The 19,511-nt window shown below is 34.9% G+C and overlaps 1 protein-coding gene across 4 annotated transcripts in view; it reads left to right on the top strand.

The window, feature by feature from the left end:
* The window catches only part of SLF1 (SMC5-SMC6 complex localization factor 1), a 66,502-nt gene extending 48,282 nt beyond the window's left edge, over positions 1 to 18,220 (top strand). For all 4 annotated transcript variants that reach the window (XM_045197840.2, XM_045197839.2, XM_045197838.2 and 1 more), the window contains 6 exons: positions 9,619 to 9,764; positions 11,065 to 11,228; positions 12,027 to 12,160; positions 14,051 to 14,143; positions 14,568 to 14,750; positions 17,289 to 18,220. In XM_045197840.2, coding sequence (XP_045053775.2) covers positions 9,619 to 9,764; positions 11,065 to 11,228; positions 12,027 to 12,160; positions 14,051 to 14,143; positions 14,568 to 14,750; positions 17,289 to 17,770 — 1,202 coding nt within the window. In that variant the 3' untranslated portion in view covers positions 17,771 to 18,220. The remainder of the gene's footprint in view (positions 1 to 9,618; positions 9,765 to 11,064; positions 11,229 to 12,026; positions 12,161 to 14,050; positions 14,144 to 14,567; positions 14,751 to 17,288) is intronic.
* Positions 18,221 to 19,511: the final 1,291 nt, after the last annotated feature.

Raw genomic sequence — 19,511 nt, 5'->3', positions numbered from 1 at the left:
CCAGTGCTCAATCCACTGAGCCACACCAGCCAGGGCCCACTGTTAAGCTCTTAATATACATTGGTACCTCAGTCCTCGTCGTTAATACCTTCCAGAACTCATGATGAGTGTCAAAACTGATGAGTACAGAACATGTCACATGACAAAGCATTTTCTCTTGCGGGGTGGTGTCGTGACTCATACAAGTTCTAGCAAGTCTGATGAGTCCCAAGCAAGCACCAAATGCTGAAACATTTTTTCTCATCAAAATGCAAGTACAGTGTTTGACGAGTTCTTGAAGCCAACCAATATGGAGGTATGACTGTATTTCTTTCTAGTATTTCTAAGCTTTTTTACATAGCTAAGCTCATACTACATACGTAATTTTTATTATTTTTCTTCAAATATTACATGAGCCCTCCTCCCCACCACACACATACATCATTTGTTCAAAAATGTTATCAACTCACCTATAAGTGAACTTAATCAACAAAACAAACAAGCAAGCAAAATAGAACCAGAGACATGGAAATAAAGAACAAAGTGACAGTGTCCAGAGGGGAGGGGTGACGGGGGTAACAGGAGAAAGAAGGGGAAGTGTCAAGTCAAGGAACTACATAAAAAGGATCCATGGACAAGGACTACAGGGGAGGGAGGATTGAATGTGGAAGAGAGGGGGATGGGCAGGGGAGAGCAATGGGGGGAAACTGGGGACGAATATAATTGAACAATAAAAATGTTTTTAAAAATATCTGGATGATTTTATGAAAACTGAAATTAGGTTATAGTATTAGGTTATAGAAAATAGTAAATTATGTGTATAATATTACTGTTATAATACTAAATACAACTAAAAATTAAAATTAAGCCATCCTATGCAAGCAAAAACATTTAACCAAATTTAAAATCAGTTTATTCTCTTTTTACTAGAGAGAGAGATTGCTTGTTTATATATGATATTTTTTGAATCTCACATGGTAAGAACTATTTTCAGTGTTTTCAGTACTTCTGATCATTAAATTTGAGGAAAAAGCATTGTAGTCCTCTAATTTTATCTGTGCAATATGAGCAGTTCCTAGGTCTCTTCCTCAATGAATACTTAACAATATTAAAAAATGAAATACATTGAATCAGGATACTTATTATGTTTTAAAGTAACATACATTTTCTTGGGTTATGTAACTAATTAAAACATTTTTTCCTATATACCTGTTGCTGTCTAATTTTCCCTATAACATAAAATACAGCTGCTATTTTTTCCCCATTGAGTCCAGTAATCTAACAGATGAGCATGGAGGAAGCAAATAGAAGTAATTTACATGTAAAATTTATTTATTTCTTCCTTTTCTTCCCATCATCTATTTCAAAGTTTCCTTTCAAATAAGTGGGAGGTGGAATATCATTTAAGCAGTGATAACAAAACTCATTTTCACATGCTCACCTTATGAAAGGTTCTACCTAACTATTTCGGGTCTCCTAGAGACAGGGAGGCTTTCATAAGACCTTATATATACTCCTAAACTTCAAAAACAGTTTGGGAGAACTATGAATCCTTTTTTCTTTCCTTCTTTCTTTCTTTCCTTTCTTTTCTATTTGTGTAATCCTAAATTCCTAAAATGAACATATTGTAAACCTAGTGAGCTTTTTGTGGTCCTCAAATATAAAAGATGATTTTTATGTACTTAAACATATTTTAGACTACCTAGTAAATATTCTGTTTTGTTACATGTGTTTTAGTGTGGCTTGGTTTTATATGTAAAAAAAAAGTTTTTGAATATGCTGCCATTCACTTTAATACTTTGAAAAGAAAATCTAGAATAAGAATCCAGTTCAGGATTTATTTGATGATGCCCTCTGCAAAGTGAGAGGTCTCTTTCTTACACTACTGAGGTTAAAAGATTTTTATCTAAAGCATTTTATCTGCTTATTTTCCTCTTTTTCATTGAGCTGAGGGGTGATTCTGTTTCTTTTGTGGAGGAGCTGCCCTTTGTTGCAAGAGTTTTTAACATTTTTTAGCTCAGATTCAATCTCCCTCAGAACCGTTTCTTAACATTTCTTCTCTACCCTTCCTACTGGGTACTTTTTCCATTCTTCACCCCCTCCCCCCATTTTAGATACAGCAGAATTCTGGCATTATTTGCTAGCATGATAATTAAACATTCGGTTAAAAGGATTCCCAGTTTTCATTCTAAACAAAAACCTCTGAGTTTGGCAACTCAGGACAGGAATAACGGTGACTTTAGACTATCAGTATATGTGTTACAACATATATATCGATACACATATATTGGTTACATGTGTTGTTTCCTGAATGTATTGGTTTCCTTTATTGGTTTTAGCCAAAAGCATGAAATAATGAGCCCGTATTAACAGGGTGCATCAGCCTTCGTGCTTTCTTTACTCATATTCTGAATTACCCTTCACTTTAAAGGTAATATTATCTACTGTTATTCCTAGTTTTCACGTGACAAGTTTAAACCCAACAAGTTTGAGCCTGTAAGTGACTTAAACTAAAGTTAGAGTTTAACGTTAGCATAGAAGTCCTATCAACGAACTGAGTAATTATTTTGCTTTCCAGCATCTGTTTGATCACTATTATTTAAAATTGTAGATGAGATTTAAACTATGTCCATGTTTGAAAAGTATGTTTAAGCTTTTCCTTACCTTTCTCAAAGAACACACAGTTGGTTCTTTAGGCATCAGTTTAGGCTACAGATGGGCAATTTTTAAAAAGCAACATATATTTCTCAAAGTAGTTCAAATTAATATCGTCCTAAATTTTTGTTGTTACTACATCTGGATTTTTAAGAGAGAGAATTCAAGTGAGCAGTTTACCTGTAAGAGAGCAAACTGCTAACATGCAAAGTTCAAGTGTTTATTTTAGAGCTGGTAGAGTAATATATTTATTTCAACAAGTAAACAAAATGTTCTGATAATGGTCTTTGTGTCAATATTTTGATACTTTGATGAAGAACCACTTCTTTTTCTCTGAGAATATACCATCTTTTTCTTTTAAAGATTTTATTTATTTATTTTTAGAGAGAGGGGAAGGGAGAGAGAAAGAGAGGGAGAGAAACATCAATGTATGGTTGCCTCCCATGCTCCCCCTACTGGGGACCTAGCCCTCATCCCAGGCATGTGCTCTGGCTGATCCAACCACAACCTTTCTGTTCCCAGGCCTGTGCTCAATCCACTGAGCCACACCAGACAGGACTCTTTTTTTTTTTTTTTTAACGTTTCTTTGCACTATTCTTCAGCTCCATTACTGTTTTTGCTTTTCCTAAGTCATTAGTAAAGATGTTATAATTTGGCTGCTCTATAACTTCCAGTTGAAGATATTGGTCCATTTGTTTCACTTATGGCAAACTGGATGTTTTGGTTTTCCCTAGTCCAAGAGAAAAAAAAATCATATTATGAAGTTACTCAGATTCAGATATGGTGAGTTAATTTTAGTTTAATAAAGTTGTTAGTTTTATAGAAAATTAAGGCAGAAGATATTGAGTAGATAAGTAAAATTCTTTTCATCCGATCTCATGTCCATCACTGTCAAATAGATGCCAATCTTTATTTCTAAACACTTTGAACAGAGTTTCTTTATATCTCTTTATATATACTAAGATCAGGTGATCTGAGTTTTCTTTTTTATGTTTAGATGAAGTTCCTGGTATATTGGCTTAAACTAAGATTGGGAAACTTTGTTTTGTAAAGTACCAGGTAGTGAATATTTTGGCTTTACAGGCTCTGTAACCTCTGTTCCAGCTCCTCAACTCTGCAGTTGCAGTAAGAAGGCACTGATACACAATGCATAAATGAACATGGTTGTATTCCAGCAAAACTTTATTCATAATAGCCAGCAAGACATAGTTTGCATATATCTAACTTAAACTTATTTCTTCTGATTTCAGTGGGAAAAAAATGTCATCTAAACCTCTAACGTTTTTCACACCTTTGAATGACTTTAATAAAGCTTCCTTTGCCTTTGTCAGGCTACATCATCATCTTTTGTTGATAAGTAGTTTTCTCAAACCTTTATTTTTACCTTTTTAAAATCTGTATTCTAATCCTTCTCCATGGTTCAAACTTCTCCCAAAATTTAAATTTTATGATTTTACTATCTTCGTCAAAATGTTTCTGTTCCCTTCATTTATTTAACATATTTTCATTGTCCCCCTACCAGTCATGGATCTTTACACTTCAGATGCAGTGGAAGAGGGAAACAAAACATGGTTCTTGCTTTTTTTGGAGCTTTCAGTGGGAAAGGCAGACTGTAATTAAGTTAATGTAAATATGTCATTTAAAAATGCCTTGTGCTCCAATGAGAAAAACTAGATGTAGAGATGGTTGAACTAACTTTTACTGGGTGGTCATGGAAAGCAGAACCTGAAGGCTAAGTAGGAGTTTGGCAGAGTTGGAGAAGTGTGTTGCAGTCAGAACACACATTTACTTAAACTGGGATAGGAAAGAGCTGGCCCTGTTGGAAACCTAGTGCCTGGCTGACAGTAAGCAGTAAGGAGAAGAGAGGCCAGAATAAAGCCAAAGAAGGGGAAGTGGACTTTACTTCTAAGATATGTGAAGGAGTCAGAAAACAAGGAAGTGGCACAATCTGATTAACTTTTTAAAAGAGATCCTCCTGGCCCTGGTCTGATGACTCCCTCGGTTGGAGCGTCCTCTGTACACGAAAAAAGTCCTCAGGTTCCATTCCCGGTCAGGGCACATACCTAGGCTGCAGGTTTGATCCCCAGTCAGTGTGTGAATGGGAGGCAACAAACTGATGTTTCTTTCTCCCAGTGATGTCTCTCTATGTCTCTCTCCCCTCTCTCTCCAAAATCAATAAAAACGTATCGTTGCATGAGGATTAAAATAAAGATAATCCTAAAGTGGCTATCTGCCAGTCATTTTTTGTTCATTCATTTATCAATTATTAAATGTTTATTTTGTGCAGGTTAGTGACCTACAAGCTTTGAGGGCTACAAAAATAATCCTTTTGAAGGTCTTACAGTCCAGGAGCTGAGTTTCTTATGTTCTTTTGTTTATTATTTATCATTCCCTTTGCATATGATGCTACTTGCTACTGTTCGGATCCATTATAGTTTGTATTTCCTATTTCTTTCAACCCATCAAATGCTTACAAGCTGAGTAACTACATTTGGAAGTTCCAAGGTGAATGATGTCATTTGAACTGTATAGTACAAGTTATTTATGCTTTGCTTTTGCCTCTGGTTAGAGTTGATAAGTTAAGAGATCAATTTATAATAAACTCCATGATGATAGATATGTTTTTTTAAATGTATATGACTCGAGATTTAATGTTCAAAAGATAATCCTTCAGTTTACTACTTGTACAGTTTCAGATAATACTAACAGCCTAGAAGGTTGTGAGTAGTCGGTTATAATAAAAGGTTGTAAGGAACTACTTTTTCATCTCCATTTCTTGCAAAAAATGGTTGAAGCCATTTTGGAAAGTGTTATTTGAATTCAACAATCCTGTCTGTTTGGAAGTAGGTGAGACCTATCTGACATGTGACTGGAGCCATTTGCCCACATGGCAGTCTGCCTCAAGGCAAGAACCGCAAGTCTCTTCAGTCAAGGCAAAGTTTCTCTCTTAGCCTGGGCCCTGTTTATGTTTTAAGGCCTGATGAACCCTGAATTGTAGGATGTTTAGTGACATCCCTGGCCTTTGCCCACTGGAGGCCAATAGCACTTCCTCAGTTGTGACAACCCAAAATTGCCAGATGTTCTCCAGGGATTACCCTACTCTCCCCCTTTAATCCCTCATTCTTTCATACCCCCTCCCTGACACACACCCAGGGAACTGGAAAAGAAACAGTTAATGACTGCAGCTACGTGAGAGCCTGAGCCTTTTGGGAAGGCGTTTGAGCCAGACAGGAATTTCACTGGGTATCTGACAGCACAAAGGAACTCAGCCCTTGAGTGAGGTGGTCAATTTTATACTTTATATTGATATTACGTTTATCATCTAATTATTTTTAATTATAATATTGGATTATATTTCTACTGGGAAACACTAGTTTATTTTTATTTTAAAAAATTTTTAAAATTGTAATCGACATTTAATGTTATATTAGTTTCAAGTGTATAGCATAGTGGTTAGACATTTATATAAATTACGAAGTGATCCCTGATAAATCTAGTACCCACACGGCACCATATATATTATTACAGTATTATTGGCTATATTCCCTGTGCCGTACTTGACATCCCATGACTGTTTCATGACTGCTAACTTGTACTTCTTAATCCCTTCATCTTTTCTACCCAGCCCCATTAAACTTCTACATACAACCATCAGCTCTCTGTATTTATGAGTTTGTTTCTATTTTTTGTTCATTTATTTTGTTTTTCATTTCACATATAATTGAAATCGTGTGGTTTTTGTCTTTGTGTGACTTATTTCACATAGCATAATACTCTTTAGGTCCACCTATGTTATCTCAAATGGCAAGATTTCTTTTTTTATGGCTGAGTAATATTCCATTGGATGTATACACCACATCTTCATCCAGTTGTCCATCAGTGGATGCTTAGGATGCTTATATTCACTATTTTAAATAATGCTACAGTAAACACAGGGATACATATATCTTTTTGAATACTGTTTTGGATTTTCTTAGGTGAGTATCTAGAAGTGGAATTGCTGGGTCACATGGTAGTTCCATTTTCAATATTTTGAGGAAACTTCATACTGTTTTCCATAGTGACTGTATCAGTTTGTGATCCCACCAACAGTGCACAAGGGTTTGTTCCCCACTTTCCACGTCCTCATCAGCACTTGGTTGTTGATTTACTGATGATGGCCATTCTGACAGGTGTGAGGTAATATGTCATTGTGGCTTTGATGAGCATTTCTCTGATGATTAGTGACCTTGAACATCTTTTTAGAGGTCTGTTGACCATCTGTATATCCTCTTTGGGGAATGTCTGTTTGGGTCTTCTGCCCGTTTTTTGATTGGATTTTTTGAAGAGGGTTGTTTGGGGTTTTTTTGGTATTAAGTTGTATGAGTTCTTTGTATATTTTGGACATCGACCTCTTATCAAATGCATTACTGTCAAATATCTTCACCCATTCAGAAGGTCATCTTCTCATTTTGACTTCCTCCCCGTTTGTTTCTAAATATTAGGTAGATCTGCTACCCCTCCCAGTTTTGGCAGTGTGTCCTTATGTAGTAGGTGTCCTGTGAGTCCTAGTAGTACAGTCACCTGTTGCCTGAGCTGGATCCTCCAGGGATATCCCTTCTGTGAGTTGTGTTTGCCCTCCTGCTGTAGTTGAGCCACAATTACTGTTGTCACATCAGTCACATCTCTCTGTGAGTGTAACAGGGAATGTAGAGGTCCCCAAAATGGGGAAGTGCCCCACTAACCTGGCTTAGGGGATGGGGAGAAGGGCCATTCAGAGTTACTTTGCATATCTAAAGATCTTGGACAGTGTTTTAGTAATGCTAATAGCTGTGCTGGTCAAGCAGGGAGCCAGGGAGATGGGCATGACTCCAACCTGTGGCACAGGTGGGAGGTAGTCCCCTGTTACTGTACCACCTGTGTGAGAGACTTAGAGGAGGTTCCTAGGTCACAGGGCCACACCTGCCCAGACTAATAATGGCAGCCAAGAAAGGCAGATGTAACCCATTGTGGGAGGAGTTATGGAGGAAGAACCAGCTGGGATTTAAACTGAAGCATAGCAGCTATGCTAGGGCTTAACCGTGCGGCTTGGGACCGTAGAATGCAGTCTTTGCCATGTAGGAGGACCCCCACCAACCAACCATGGGGAGGGGCCCTGCAGTTTTGGATTAAGAGCAGGAGCCTAGCCGAGGGCAGTGGACTGGGAGAAGCCAAACTGGAATCTGCCTAGCTGGGCTGCAGACTTCTATTTCTTTTCCTGAGAGACAGTGCCTGTGACTGACCTGGTTTGGCAAAGGGAGGCATAACTGTGTGTTTATGGGTGGGGTTTTTTTTTGTTGTTGTTTGTTTGTTTCTACAGGGAGTGTGGGATTTCACAGCAGAATTCTGCCATTTTTTTTAATCTGTCTAACTTTGAAATAGTTCCTTTCCTTTTCATAAGACTGACATTGGGAGTCACCGTATTTTTTCAGCAGTGGGCAGAGGAACCCAGTGAGGTCTGTCTCATGAGGACTGGCCATGACTTAGCAGACTCACTGTTGTTGGAGGGCTTGTACCACAGAGCAGGATTTGTTTTAGCAGAGCTCTGGTGCCTAGAGAGTCCACCCTTTGTGTGTGAAGTTTGTGGATCTGACTGGGTGGTGCTTTGTAGTGGTCTAAGGTCGCTCACCAGGTGTGTTAGTTCTGGGGCCTCTTGAAAGGGGCTTCAGTTCAAGCCAAGGTCAGTCATTGCCCGAACGTAACCAGGGGCCACCTGGTGGGAGCTACAAAGTGATCTTGAGTTGCTAGCTGCCTGTGTTAGACTTGGATATACTCGGGCGTTGCTGTCCTGGGAACCAAGGGCTGGCTGCCGTTAGTGCTGGGCTTGGGCTGCTTAGCAAGTGGTTTTCAAGGGTGGTGGTTCTATAACTTGTTGTAATTTTGATGTGATCATGGAAAAGATGACCACAGTGTTATCTCTTCTGCCATCTTGATTGGAATCTCAAGTCTATGTGGTCATTCTGTCTAATTTTAAAATGTCTTCTAACCTATTATATTTATTTCGCTAATTTTATTGACTTTTTCCTAATTCTTCATATTTCTAGGGTTTGTAGTTAATCTGCCTTATATAATACCACAATGTTTTTATCTTGTTTGTTTTGGCTGAATTTTAGCTCTTTTAGTATGCTATGGGTTTTTTTGTTTGTTTGATCATTCCACTATATTATTCATTCTTATGCAGGAAGTATTATTGGAGAACTCATAATATTAAATAGGTTACATGGTAAGTATTCACTCCAGTCCTTTATCACTTTTGACTCATGTGTTTATACATTTCCATGTTATTGGAGAACTTGGGGATTTTGGAAAGAAGATATTTAAGACTCTTAGTGTTTTGGTTTTGTCATTTACAATTATACTTTTCCCCCCACTGGCTGTAGTAGAGTGGGTGCAAACTTTTAAAGAAGTCGTTATGCATTAGAACCTAAAGAAGTTCTCTTATGTTACATTTTCCCTCTTCTTTACCTTTCCTCCTCTTATGTGTTGGGATTCATGGGTATTGTCAGGGAAGGGTATAATTTATTTCTTCCTATCAGCTCAAGATTGATCAGTGCAAATTAAATACACTTGTGCCCATTTGAAAAACAAGTACTGGTTTTCCAAAAATGCAACCCTATTGTGGGAAAAGATCTTTCACATTAATTGGAAACTATAATGATAAATCCCATGTCTGTCTCATTTATTACCAGTCTGTTCTCATGTATATATATAATTTCATGACTTTTATTTAAAATAATAAAAAGTAATGATTGTTTCAAATGTGAGAACATTGCCATAAAACAATTTCTCTTCAAAGGCAAGGAATGGGAATATTGTCTGTTTTTCATGGTTTAAAATTATGCGGTTGAATTTTACTGGTGTACGAATCGCCATTTGCATGAATAAAATCCACAGAGGAGATAGTCTATAGACAGAAATTTTATAGGGTGTAGCAATAACTATATTTACTTCTTTTGCTTTCCACAGACTTTTCTTCCCATGAATTAGAGATTTTCATTTGTTCGTTTTCATCCTCCTGGCTTCAAATGTTTGTTGCAGAGGCAATTTTTAAAAAGTTGTGTTTCCAGAGTTCCATCAGTATTTCTTCTGAGCCGCTCTCTCTTCAGAAAATGGTAAGCACCACTCTATTCTAATTCTTTCAATTTCTAAGAAGTGAGTCCATAAATTTAATTTTAAAACATTCTTAGTTGTTTCCAATAATTAGAGCATATTAATCATAAATCTTTCAATGTAAGTATGTATTTTTCTACCTTAAAGTAATGTAAGCATGTATTTTTCTACCTTAATTAATTGAGTAATTAATGAATAGAAAGTTTAATTACTTGACAATAATTAAGGATTGATAACAGGAAAATAAATCAAGACTCTTTGTTTTTTAGTGATTTCCCATAGCACATAAGATTATTTTGGAAAGACCTACTGCCATTTACAACAACGTGGAAGGACCATAAGAATATTATGCTAAACAAAATAAGTCAGTCAGAAAAAGCTAAGAACCATCTGTGAGATATAAAACTAAAACTCAGACACTGACAATAGTATGGTGGTTACCAGAGGAAAGGAAATGGGGGAGTAAGGGTGAAAGGGGCCAAATATCTTGTGACGGAAGACGATCTGACTTTGGTTGGTGTTCATAGAATGCAGTATACAGATCATGTCTCAGAGAAATCTACACTTGAAGCCTATATGGTCTTAATTAATCAATGTCACCCAAATAAATTTAATAAAAAAAGGAAGACCTAGACTCCCCCCAAATTCTACATAATATTTAATAGTATTTAAAAATAAACATTGCAAATGATGTCCAATATTCCCTTTTATTCTGTATATACACACATGTAAGCTGCATTTGATCCAAGTTTTTCCAGTTTTACCTTGACTGTCTTAACTATCATTAATATCTAGTATCTCTAGCATTTTCTTTAACAAATGAGAAATATAGTTACTAATCTGACTGGTTTGCAACAATCCTTGTCTTTAACAACTTTTGCAGTTTTACTCTGTTTATTCCATCCAGACTTGTTTTCTGTTGAAGGAAGACATTATTAAAATGGAAATGACAAAATACCAGTTGTACATTAAATATAAATATTTTAAATATGCAAATGAATTATAAGTTGGGCATAAACTAATCAAAAGAATTTTTCTAAATGAGGATCGCAATTGAATTTGTAAAATATAATAATTTTTAAGAAGGCTTTTTTTCTTGTATATATATATATTAACTTAATGACGTGGAACTAGTAGCTGTTCTAATATTCTAGCATGTTTAAAGGAGATTGTATGACAACCATAGTGTTGAAACCAAAAAAATACAACCAAATTTAATGGTGAAATGAATCAAGTAATTTATTTTTACTGCTTTACAGGTCTTTGTAGTTGAGAAACCAATATAATATTATTTTGCAACAGGTATATTCCTATTTGCCAGCTTTGGGGAAAACTGGTGTTCTTGGGACTGGAAAGATGCAGATACCAAAGAAAATAGGACATCGACCTTGCCTTGAATCTCAGAGGGCCTTACTAATGTTGAATGGTGCTAAACAGAAACAAGTTGAAGGGCTACCACAGTTACCGTATGTAAAGCCTATATACCAGCTATGCTGTGTTTCAGAGTGTGGCCCTTTTTTCTGATACGTTTCTTGAACTTTATGGTTATTTGCGGTATTTTCTGAATTATAATGATGAGCAGAAATTCAGTTTTATAACTATAAAATACACACGACCCAGATTTTTTCTTTCTTTAGTTCAGGGCACATGCTTGCTTTGTATTGACATCAAGTGCTTTCCAAAAGAAATAAAACTATTCATCACATCATTTTCCCTGTGATTTTCCCACATAATTTTTGCCCTGTGATTTAAATTACTATTTGTATATAATAAAGGTAGATTTCAGAATGCATGGTCATGTGAGATACTTTGAATTGTTATAATAGCTTCCCCCAAATGAAAAACTTCCTCTAAAAGTATATTATGTAAAACTCAAAAAATCAGAAATGTCTTTAGGAAGAAGAGAATAGGATCCACTATTAAAGTAAGAATGGGGAGTAGGGGCTTGCATTTTAATTTTAGCATTTTGCTTTATTCTCTCTGCCAACTAACTTTTACTTTGTCTCTTTCTCTACATGACATTCCATATTCATAAACTTTTCAGTGGACAGTTGGAGGTACAAAGTTAATAAAATGAAAGTTAATGCATTAAAATTGGTTTATGTACAGTTGAAATAAATATAAATAGAAAGCAGTAAAGCTTTGAGTAAATAAAGGGGGTTAAATTAAAAGAGGACCAGACTTTTAAAAATACTAACGAGCTAATGTATGCTGCCATTCCTTGGTGAAAAACAAGCTTTTATTATTTCTTACTTTCTTTTCAGAGAACTGAACCTTGCTAAATGTTCCTCATCATTAAAAAGATGGAAAAAGAAGTCAGAAGGAGAATTGTCCTTTTCCAAGGAGAATTGCCCCTCTTTAGTTAGAAAGATGAATTTCCACAAGACTAATTTGAAAGGTATTCCAAGTGTCAATATTAATCTATGCTAAAAAACTTGTCATGATTGTAATCAGTATTTGCAAGTTTTACACACTGGCTCTGATGAATACCTGAATGTAAATGTTAGAGTAGGTCCAGGAAATACCTTCCTGGAAAGCATATTATTTTTTTTGAACTGTCATTTATATAAAGAAAGTAATCTTTAATACCCATCTAATACAGTATTCCTTCCCTTCTTTTCTGCTCAGATACTAAACACAGTGTGTAGCTCACATAAGGCTTTTCCCAGAGTTGCCCGCCTTACTTTTTTCTACCTCAACCTTTGCTGCTTAGGATCAGTCAGTATCTTTGATTTGAAAGTATAATTCAGTCTTCATCTCTTTCAGTCCTAGACATTTTGTGAACAAAGAGTGAGGACTAGGCTATGTTACATAGCTGTGTTAAGCATATGGACTCTTTTCTTCCAGGCATTGAGCCCAGACTATGAAATGTGTTTGGCTTTTGGTTCTGGAACCTAAGTACCTAAAGGATGGGGTAACAAGAATAGTGTTGTAATAATTCACTCCAGCACCTCTTTTACGTATGCATCTCCTAACTCACAAATATAAGTTCCTTTAAAGTGTCTATACTTGGCCCGAGTAAATTTCTGAGTCTCTTGCTTATGTGCTGTGTTTTCTCTTTAACACAAATGTTACCATTATGACACCAGTGGAAACAGTAACAGTGAAGCTCTTATACCCTTTCACCATAAGTTCATAGTTGCATATTACAAATTCAAAATAACTGTCCATTTGGCTCAAAATGTGAAAAAATGTATTAAATATTTGAGGACTCAAATATTAATTTTATAAAACAATGTCCTTTTTCTTTGTTTATTGTGTTAGAAAGTAAAATGAATATGAATGACTTTAGGCTGAACAGCAGAAGGAACTTGAAAGGAAGGAAGGGAATTGAAAAATAGAGAAAAACTTCAAAAGCTCTTCAATGCATGTAGAAGAAATGTTTTGGTAGGACTTATGGAGATAGTCTGTGAAATAGAACAGTGTAAAAATATGCCTAGTATCTTACAGCAAGAAAGAATTTGATTCAGTATTTCATTTGTTTTCTAAGCACTAACTTTTATGTTTTTTTAATTCCCCTTCAAATTATCGCTTACATCTTATTAATCTTGGTTATAACAGAGATAGATGTAGACAGTTTTAGCCAGCAGGCACTAATTGCATCTCTCCTAGAAAAAAACTTTGCCATTCTATTTGTCACTCTTGTTCAGGTTTAAATGGTACTGGGATTTTTTTTTCGTGTGTGTGTGTGTGTGTGTGTGTGTGTTTATATTAAGATTCTCCCATTCCCCCTTCTATGTGCTGCTGTAGCCAAGCCAGACAGCCTATTGAGAAGCAGCAAACCATCTAATGGATTTGAAGTTCTGAATTATACTTGAGTGTGTAGAGGCACTCGTGCTTAGCCAGAAACATTCATTTGAATTAAGCTATAAATGCTGTATTAAAAAGAGCCATACATTTAATGTAGGTTCATGAATAAATTTAAAAGAGGGCAATTGCACTCTAAACTTTTATTGCTGTAAAACCCAGTATTTTTGGTGTTCTCTGATCATTTGGGGTTTTATAGCGGGATTGAAGCTTTAAACCTTGAACTAGGGGGAGACAATGCCTGTGTTAAATCTTTTGCAGTAAAATTTCATTGCTGAATTGCTGATAGAACAGAAGCTCTATGGATTGGTGGGGTTCCCTCCCCCTCTTTTTTAATGCGAGAGATGTTTAAACCAGTCAAAAGGAAAACTCAATAAATAATTTTCTGTCGGGGCCAGATCTCCTAGTTCATGCCCTTTGATTATTTTCTTTAGTTGATATCTTGTCTTCTCTGGAATAATCTATTAATATTTTATGGCAGGAGAAACAGCCCTCCATAGAGCATGCATAAATAACCAAGTGGAGAAATTGATTCTTCTTCTCTCCTTGCCAGGAACAGACATCAATGTTAAAGGTAAGTTCTAAATCTTTGTGGTCTAATCCAATATCTTAATATTTGTGATATTAAATAGTTAAATGTCAACATTAGGAAAAATCACTTCAGTATATTTTCTTAACATATCTTTAAAATATTACCAATAGCAAAACCAAGAAATTCATAATAAATCGATTTATAGCTAATAACTGCAGAAACACTTTTTGGTGTCCATATTTTGATCAGATTCCAACATCAGTATCTTAAAATTGTTTTAATATATTTTAATTTATTTTTCTTAAAATTATAAATACGATTGCACCCTACACATTTTTATCAGAGCATTCTATTTGTATATGAAACACCTAGCGGATCACACTGATAAGGGAAGTAGAATATCATTACTTTACTACCAAAAGTCCTACTTTTGCTGTTTTAAAACTTGTCTTGATTTTTAATTTAGACAATGCTGGCTGGACGCCTTTGCATGAAGCCTGTAACTATGGCAACACAGTGTGTGTCCAGGAAATTTTGCAACGTTGTCCAGAGGTAGATCTGCTCACTCAAGTGGACGGGGTGACTCCTTTGCATGATGCACTGTCAAACGGACATGTAGAAATTGGCAAGCTGCTACTCCAGCATGGGGGTGAGTGCATTTATGCTAAACCGGTTTTGATAAATTATCCAGTTTTTTTGATGAATCCCTCAGAAGTAGATAGCATTTTGTATATTTAAGATCTGTAAGGAAAGATGCCTTTTTTTTAATATTAATGAAAAAGTAAAGATAAAAAGTCTCCTAGAATATAAGCACCTTTTATTTATAAGTAATTAAAAGCCTTTTTATAATATGTATTTCTGTTTTGCATTAGTAAGCCTATTTAGGTTTGTGTATGAGAATGTATTTTGAATTGAGTATGTTGGTTTTAAATTAACACTTATACTTAAAGTGTGTAATATCTTTGTGAAATAGCCATTTCTGAAAGCTTATTAATAAGTGGATATAAATGTTCAATTGTGAGTACTTGGATTTTTCATTCTTGTTTCATTTCCTATATAACTGCCAACTCGATTAATCTTTTTTATGAATCATTTCTTTCAGACTATTAAAAGGTATCCTAGAGTATCTTCATTCACATTTTGCAGTCAATTAAGTTAAAGTAGGAGGATTTTCAAATGGTGATAACTATTGTGCAGGCGTTTTGTGATGGAGGCAACTTGAGCTTAATATTCAACTACTGCTTTTTATGCTGATTTTTTATCTCTGCTTTCATGACCCCACCCCTTTTCAGTGACGTTCTTCTTATATATGAGCTTAATAATATAAATTTCCCATTAAAATATTCAAAACTGATTTGTGTTTTAAAAGAAAAACAAAGGAAAACTAATGACTAATTCATGATGCAGAAGGTTTATATAATTTCCTGTTTTTTGGACCAATTTTATCTTGAAATTTAAAATTATTTCCCCCCATAATTAGTTATTTGATCCTGCATAAAAATAAAAAGCATATTTCCTTTAGATGTCTTTTCACCATCTCTTTCTCGCTCGCTGACTCTCTTTCTCAGAAAGGCTGTATAGCCTAGCTTAAGATGTTTGGTTATTTATAGTCTTCTCCTGCCCCCTAAAGGCCTTCGTGTGTCTGTTTTACTGACACCATTTCATAATCCATATATATTTTAGTTCTCCATTCTTTAGTTTTGTATGTTTACTGAACATTGTTCTGTCTCCTAAGTGTTTTACTTTTCTATAACCATGTATCTGACATCCCAAGCCAATATTTGGCCTCACTTCAAATGTTCTAAGTGATATAACAGCCATTATTATATTAAGTACAACTCTTCAGAAGAGAACAGCATCATACCAACCAATGTGAATTCTTCTAGGGTCCTTGGTTAGGACGAGTCCCTTATCCTAAGAGGAAATCTAGTTGTACTTACATTTATCAGTCCTTTGGCAATCAAACAGGCTTTTCTTTGCCTTAGTCATATTTTTGGTTTGGACCTGTCAAATGGTTTGATACCATCATTTTAGTACCTAGATTACTTCTTCATTGCTAGTCATTCAGTCTTGAGAACAGTAATTTTAAGAGTTTATTTGTGTTTCCAAAACCTTTCTTTTAGTGTCTTGTGTCTGTAATTTTGTTGTAATTATTAACAGGAGTAACTTGTAGCACTTTTATTTTTTAATATTGAGATAATGAAAAGAAACCTAATATTGATTTAGAATTCTCTTTTTCACAAGTTACGCATAAATCATGTATCATCAGTGGTTCATCTTTAATATATTAAATACATTTTTTAATCCAGACTACTACTTATGTCTGGTCAGATTCATCATTAAGAGTTTTAGCAGGTTAAACTATTCTCTCTCTGTGATATTATATTCTATGTTAGGTGGTAGGACATTCTGATTGTATGCCAGTACTAAAACCTTTATATTCTTTATAACGGTTTTATGGCGAAGTGCATAAATAATTACAGGACTTGACTGACAGACAGACAGATATTTCCATACTTTGCTATGTGACCAAACAATGAATTATTGTTGTTTTTGCTCCTCCTTCATCATCCTTTACTACATAGAGGTTAGTTTCTAAGTAGATGGCTAGATAGGTTTATCTAGGGTAGGTGAATGAAATTTGAGTTTGACACAGCATAGCTAACATTATATTTTTTTATAAGACAGTTACCTGTATTAAAAATTGAACATGAGCAAAGGTAAATGAAAAATGCGTCCTGTGTCTGTGCGAGGTTTTGCAGCCCTTGCACTGCTACAGTCCCCTGTCGTCAGTGGAGGGGGCGCTACTTTTCCCTCTGGTGACATTGTGAGATAACTATAAGAACTACACAGAATTTAAGATGAAAATATGGATTAGTTTCTTCTGGGAACACTGAAATTCTTATTTGAAGATGGTAACTTATAAAATTTCATAAAAGATTTTTTCATTATAATTTATGTATTTCTTAGGCAACTCTCATTAGGTGGTTGACTAGAATTTTGGTTTTTCTAAATGTCCCTTTACTAGGCAGTCAATATGCATAGCCAGCTAATTATATGAACATGAGTTAGTACAAAATATGATTGTAAACAGAGCTCTGGATGCTTTAAATAAGGGGAAAGAGAAAACAGCTGTGAAGCTGCCAAAATAAAAATGTTTTAATATTTTGCATTCTCTTTTTCACAGGCCCGGTGCTTCTACAGCAGAGGAACTCTAAGGGGGAGTTGCCCTTGGATTATGTTCTATCATCTCAAATTAAGGAAGAACTGTTTGCTATCACAAAAATAGAAGATACAGTGGAGAACTTTCATGCACAAGCAGAGAAACATTTTTACCACCAGCAACTTGAATTCAGCTCATTTTTACTTAGTAGGATGTTGCTAAATTTTTGTTCAATTTTTGATTTATCTTCAGAGTTCCTCTTAGCTTTCAAAGGGTTAACTCATCTAAATGAGCTGCTTGTGGCTTGTAAGAATTATAAGGAAACCACCAGTGCTCATACTGACTGGTTATTGGATCTTTATGCTAGAAATATAAAGACTTTGCTGAAGCTCCCAAGTATTCTTAAGGAACTGCCTGAGAATTTAAAAGTGTGTCCTGGAGTACACACTGAGGCCTTACTGGTGACATTGGAAATGATGTGTCGGTCAGCCACGGAGTTTTCATGATGATGCCAAAAAATGAGTCAACTTTCTAAACCTGTTCAGCTTGCATCGTCATTTATATGGACTTCAGAGCTCGTTACCAAATGTTGATTTGATTTGATTTAGTGACTGAATTTGCAGCCTTGCTGAATTTCAACAGCACTTAAACAACTTCTTGAAAACTTTAGTATAGGTTTTGCTGTCTTTTTCCAGTATAGAATTTGACTCAAAAGTAAAAATATAGTTTTGCTTGGAATACACTGCTTTCTTTAATGTTTATGATTACTTTGTGACCGAAAAGTGATATTATTTATCTATTTATATTGTATATGTAAAAAAATTAATTTAAATATTTTTGTAATGTTCTCTATTCTAGGTGTTCCAGGTCTTAGAATCATGGTGAGAATATTCATGCAAATGTGCACCTATAAACATGTAGCTCCCCATTTCTTCTCTGTAGTCTCTTGGACTAAAATACCCATTTTAGTTTTATGTGTTTCTAAAATAAACATTTCTAAAATTTACATTTGTTCTTTGAGTTGGTCCAAAGGTTGTGGGTTATTGTTAAGCTGATTAACAATATTTTTTCCTTGATTTTTAAATGCTGGGAATGTGCAAAGTTTAACCATATGATCCCTTGATCTATTTTATTATAGCAATTTACATACAAAGGTTGTTTCTACTTATGTAATCAATATTCTATAAGTGAAAACATTTTGTATAAGTTTTATTTATTAAGGTTATAAGTAGCAACTAAGTAATAGATTTCAGATTATCTAAAATCTTAATGCACAGTATGAATTTACAGAGTAGTAATGTTTCAATTCACAGTTTTTTTCTGAATAGCAATTTATAGTAAAATGAAAAGAAAGGGTGTGGATAATAGCCGCTTTTGAAATTGGAGTTGCTTCACTAGTGGGAACAAACCACCTTGTGATACAGTTGGAAAAAAAACATTAAAACTTTCATTTAGCTTTTATGTAACTAAAATGATGATCTCTAAGCAATCAATCTGCTAAAGAAGCACACTTTAGTTTTATCTTATAAATAGATCTTTTAATAAGATAGAAATACAAATATTTGTAGCAAGATACAAATGCTGAGTGTTTTGTTACTGTGTTTATAATCTAAACTGAAAACTACTTTATTAGTATTATCTACTCTGATTAAAAATTTTTTTCTATACTTTTAAATCAGTAATTTTTTACATACTGTAAGTAATACTATTTCTAGTTAGCTTCAGATGTGACATCATACAAATTCTCTCTAGTCTTTACTTAATCAGTCAAAGCCCCAAAGAAAACGTGATGAGAGGACACTATCTAAGGAACATTAAAATGCTCATAGATTCCCCAGATGATGAATAAGAACATTTATATTCCAAATAATAACCCCTTTACTTCATTGTAAAGTAATATAAACTTAAACACATAGACTTTGGCATCAGACAGACATAGTTTAATATCCTTGTCTAATTTCTTATTAACTAAGTTGCAAGGCAAGTTCCTTTCTGAGCTTTGTTTCATTTTTTTGTTTGTTTGGTTACAGTTTAAACTGCTTGCATATATACTTCTGTCTCCTTGTGCCCCAGAGTATGTGACACACAGGAGAGCACAGGTTAGACTGTGACTATAGGGTGGGTCCCTGTGATTTGGTGTCTTTACCTGTTAAATGGAAATAGTACCAGGTATCTTTGTTGTGATAGAATTAAGTTAGTCTGTCACCTTAAATGGCACTAATAAATCTTACTTTCTTTCTGGTTCTT

Source organism: Desmodus rotundus, chromosome 1 (assembly GCF_022682495.2).
Source record: "Desmodus rotundus isolate HL8 chromosome 1, HLdesRot8A.1, whole genome shotgun sequence".
Classification (NCBI taxonomy): domain Eukaryota; kingdom Metazoa; phylum Chordata; class Mammalia; order Chiroptera; family Phyllostomidae; genus Desmodus; species Desmodus rotundus.
The sequence above is the reverse complement of the archived record's forward strand: the minus strand, read 5'-3'. Positions and strand labels throughout refer to the sequence as shown.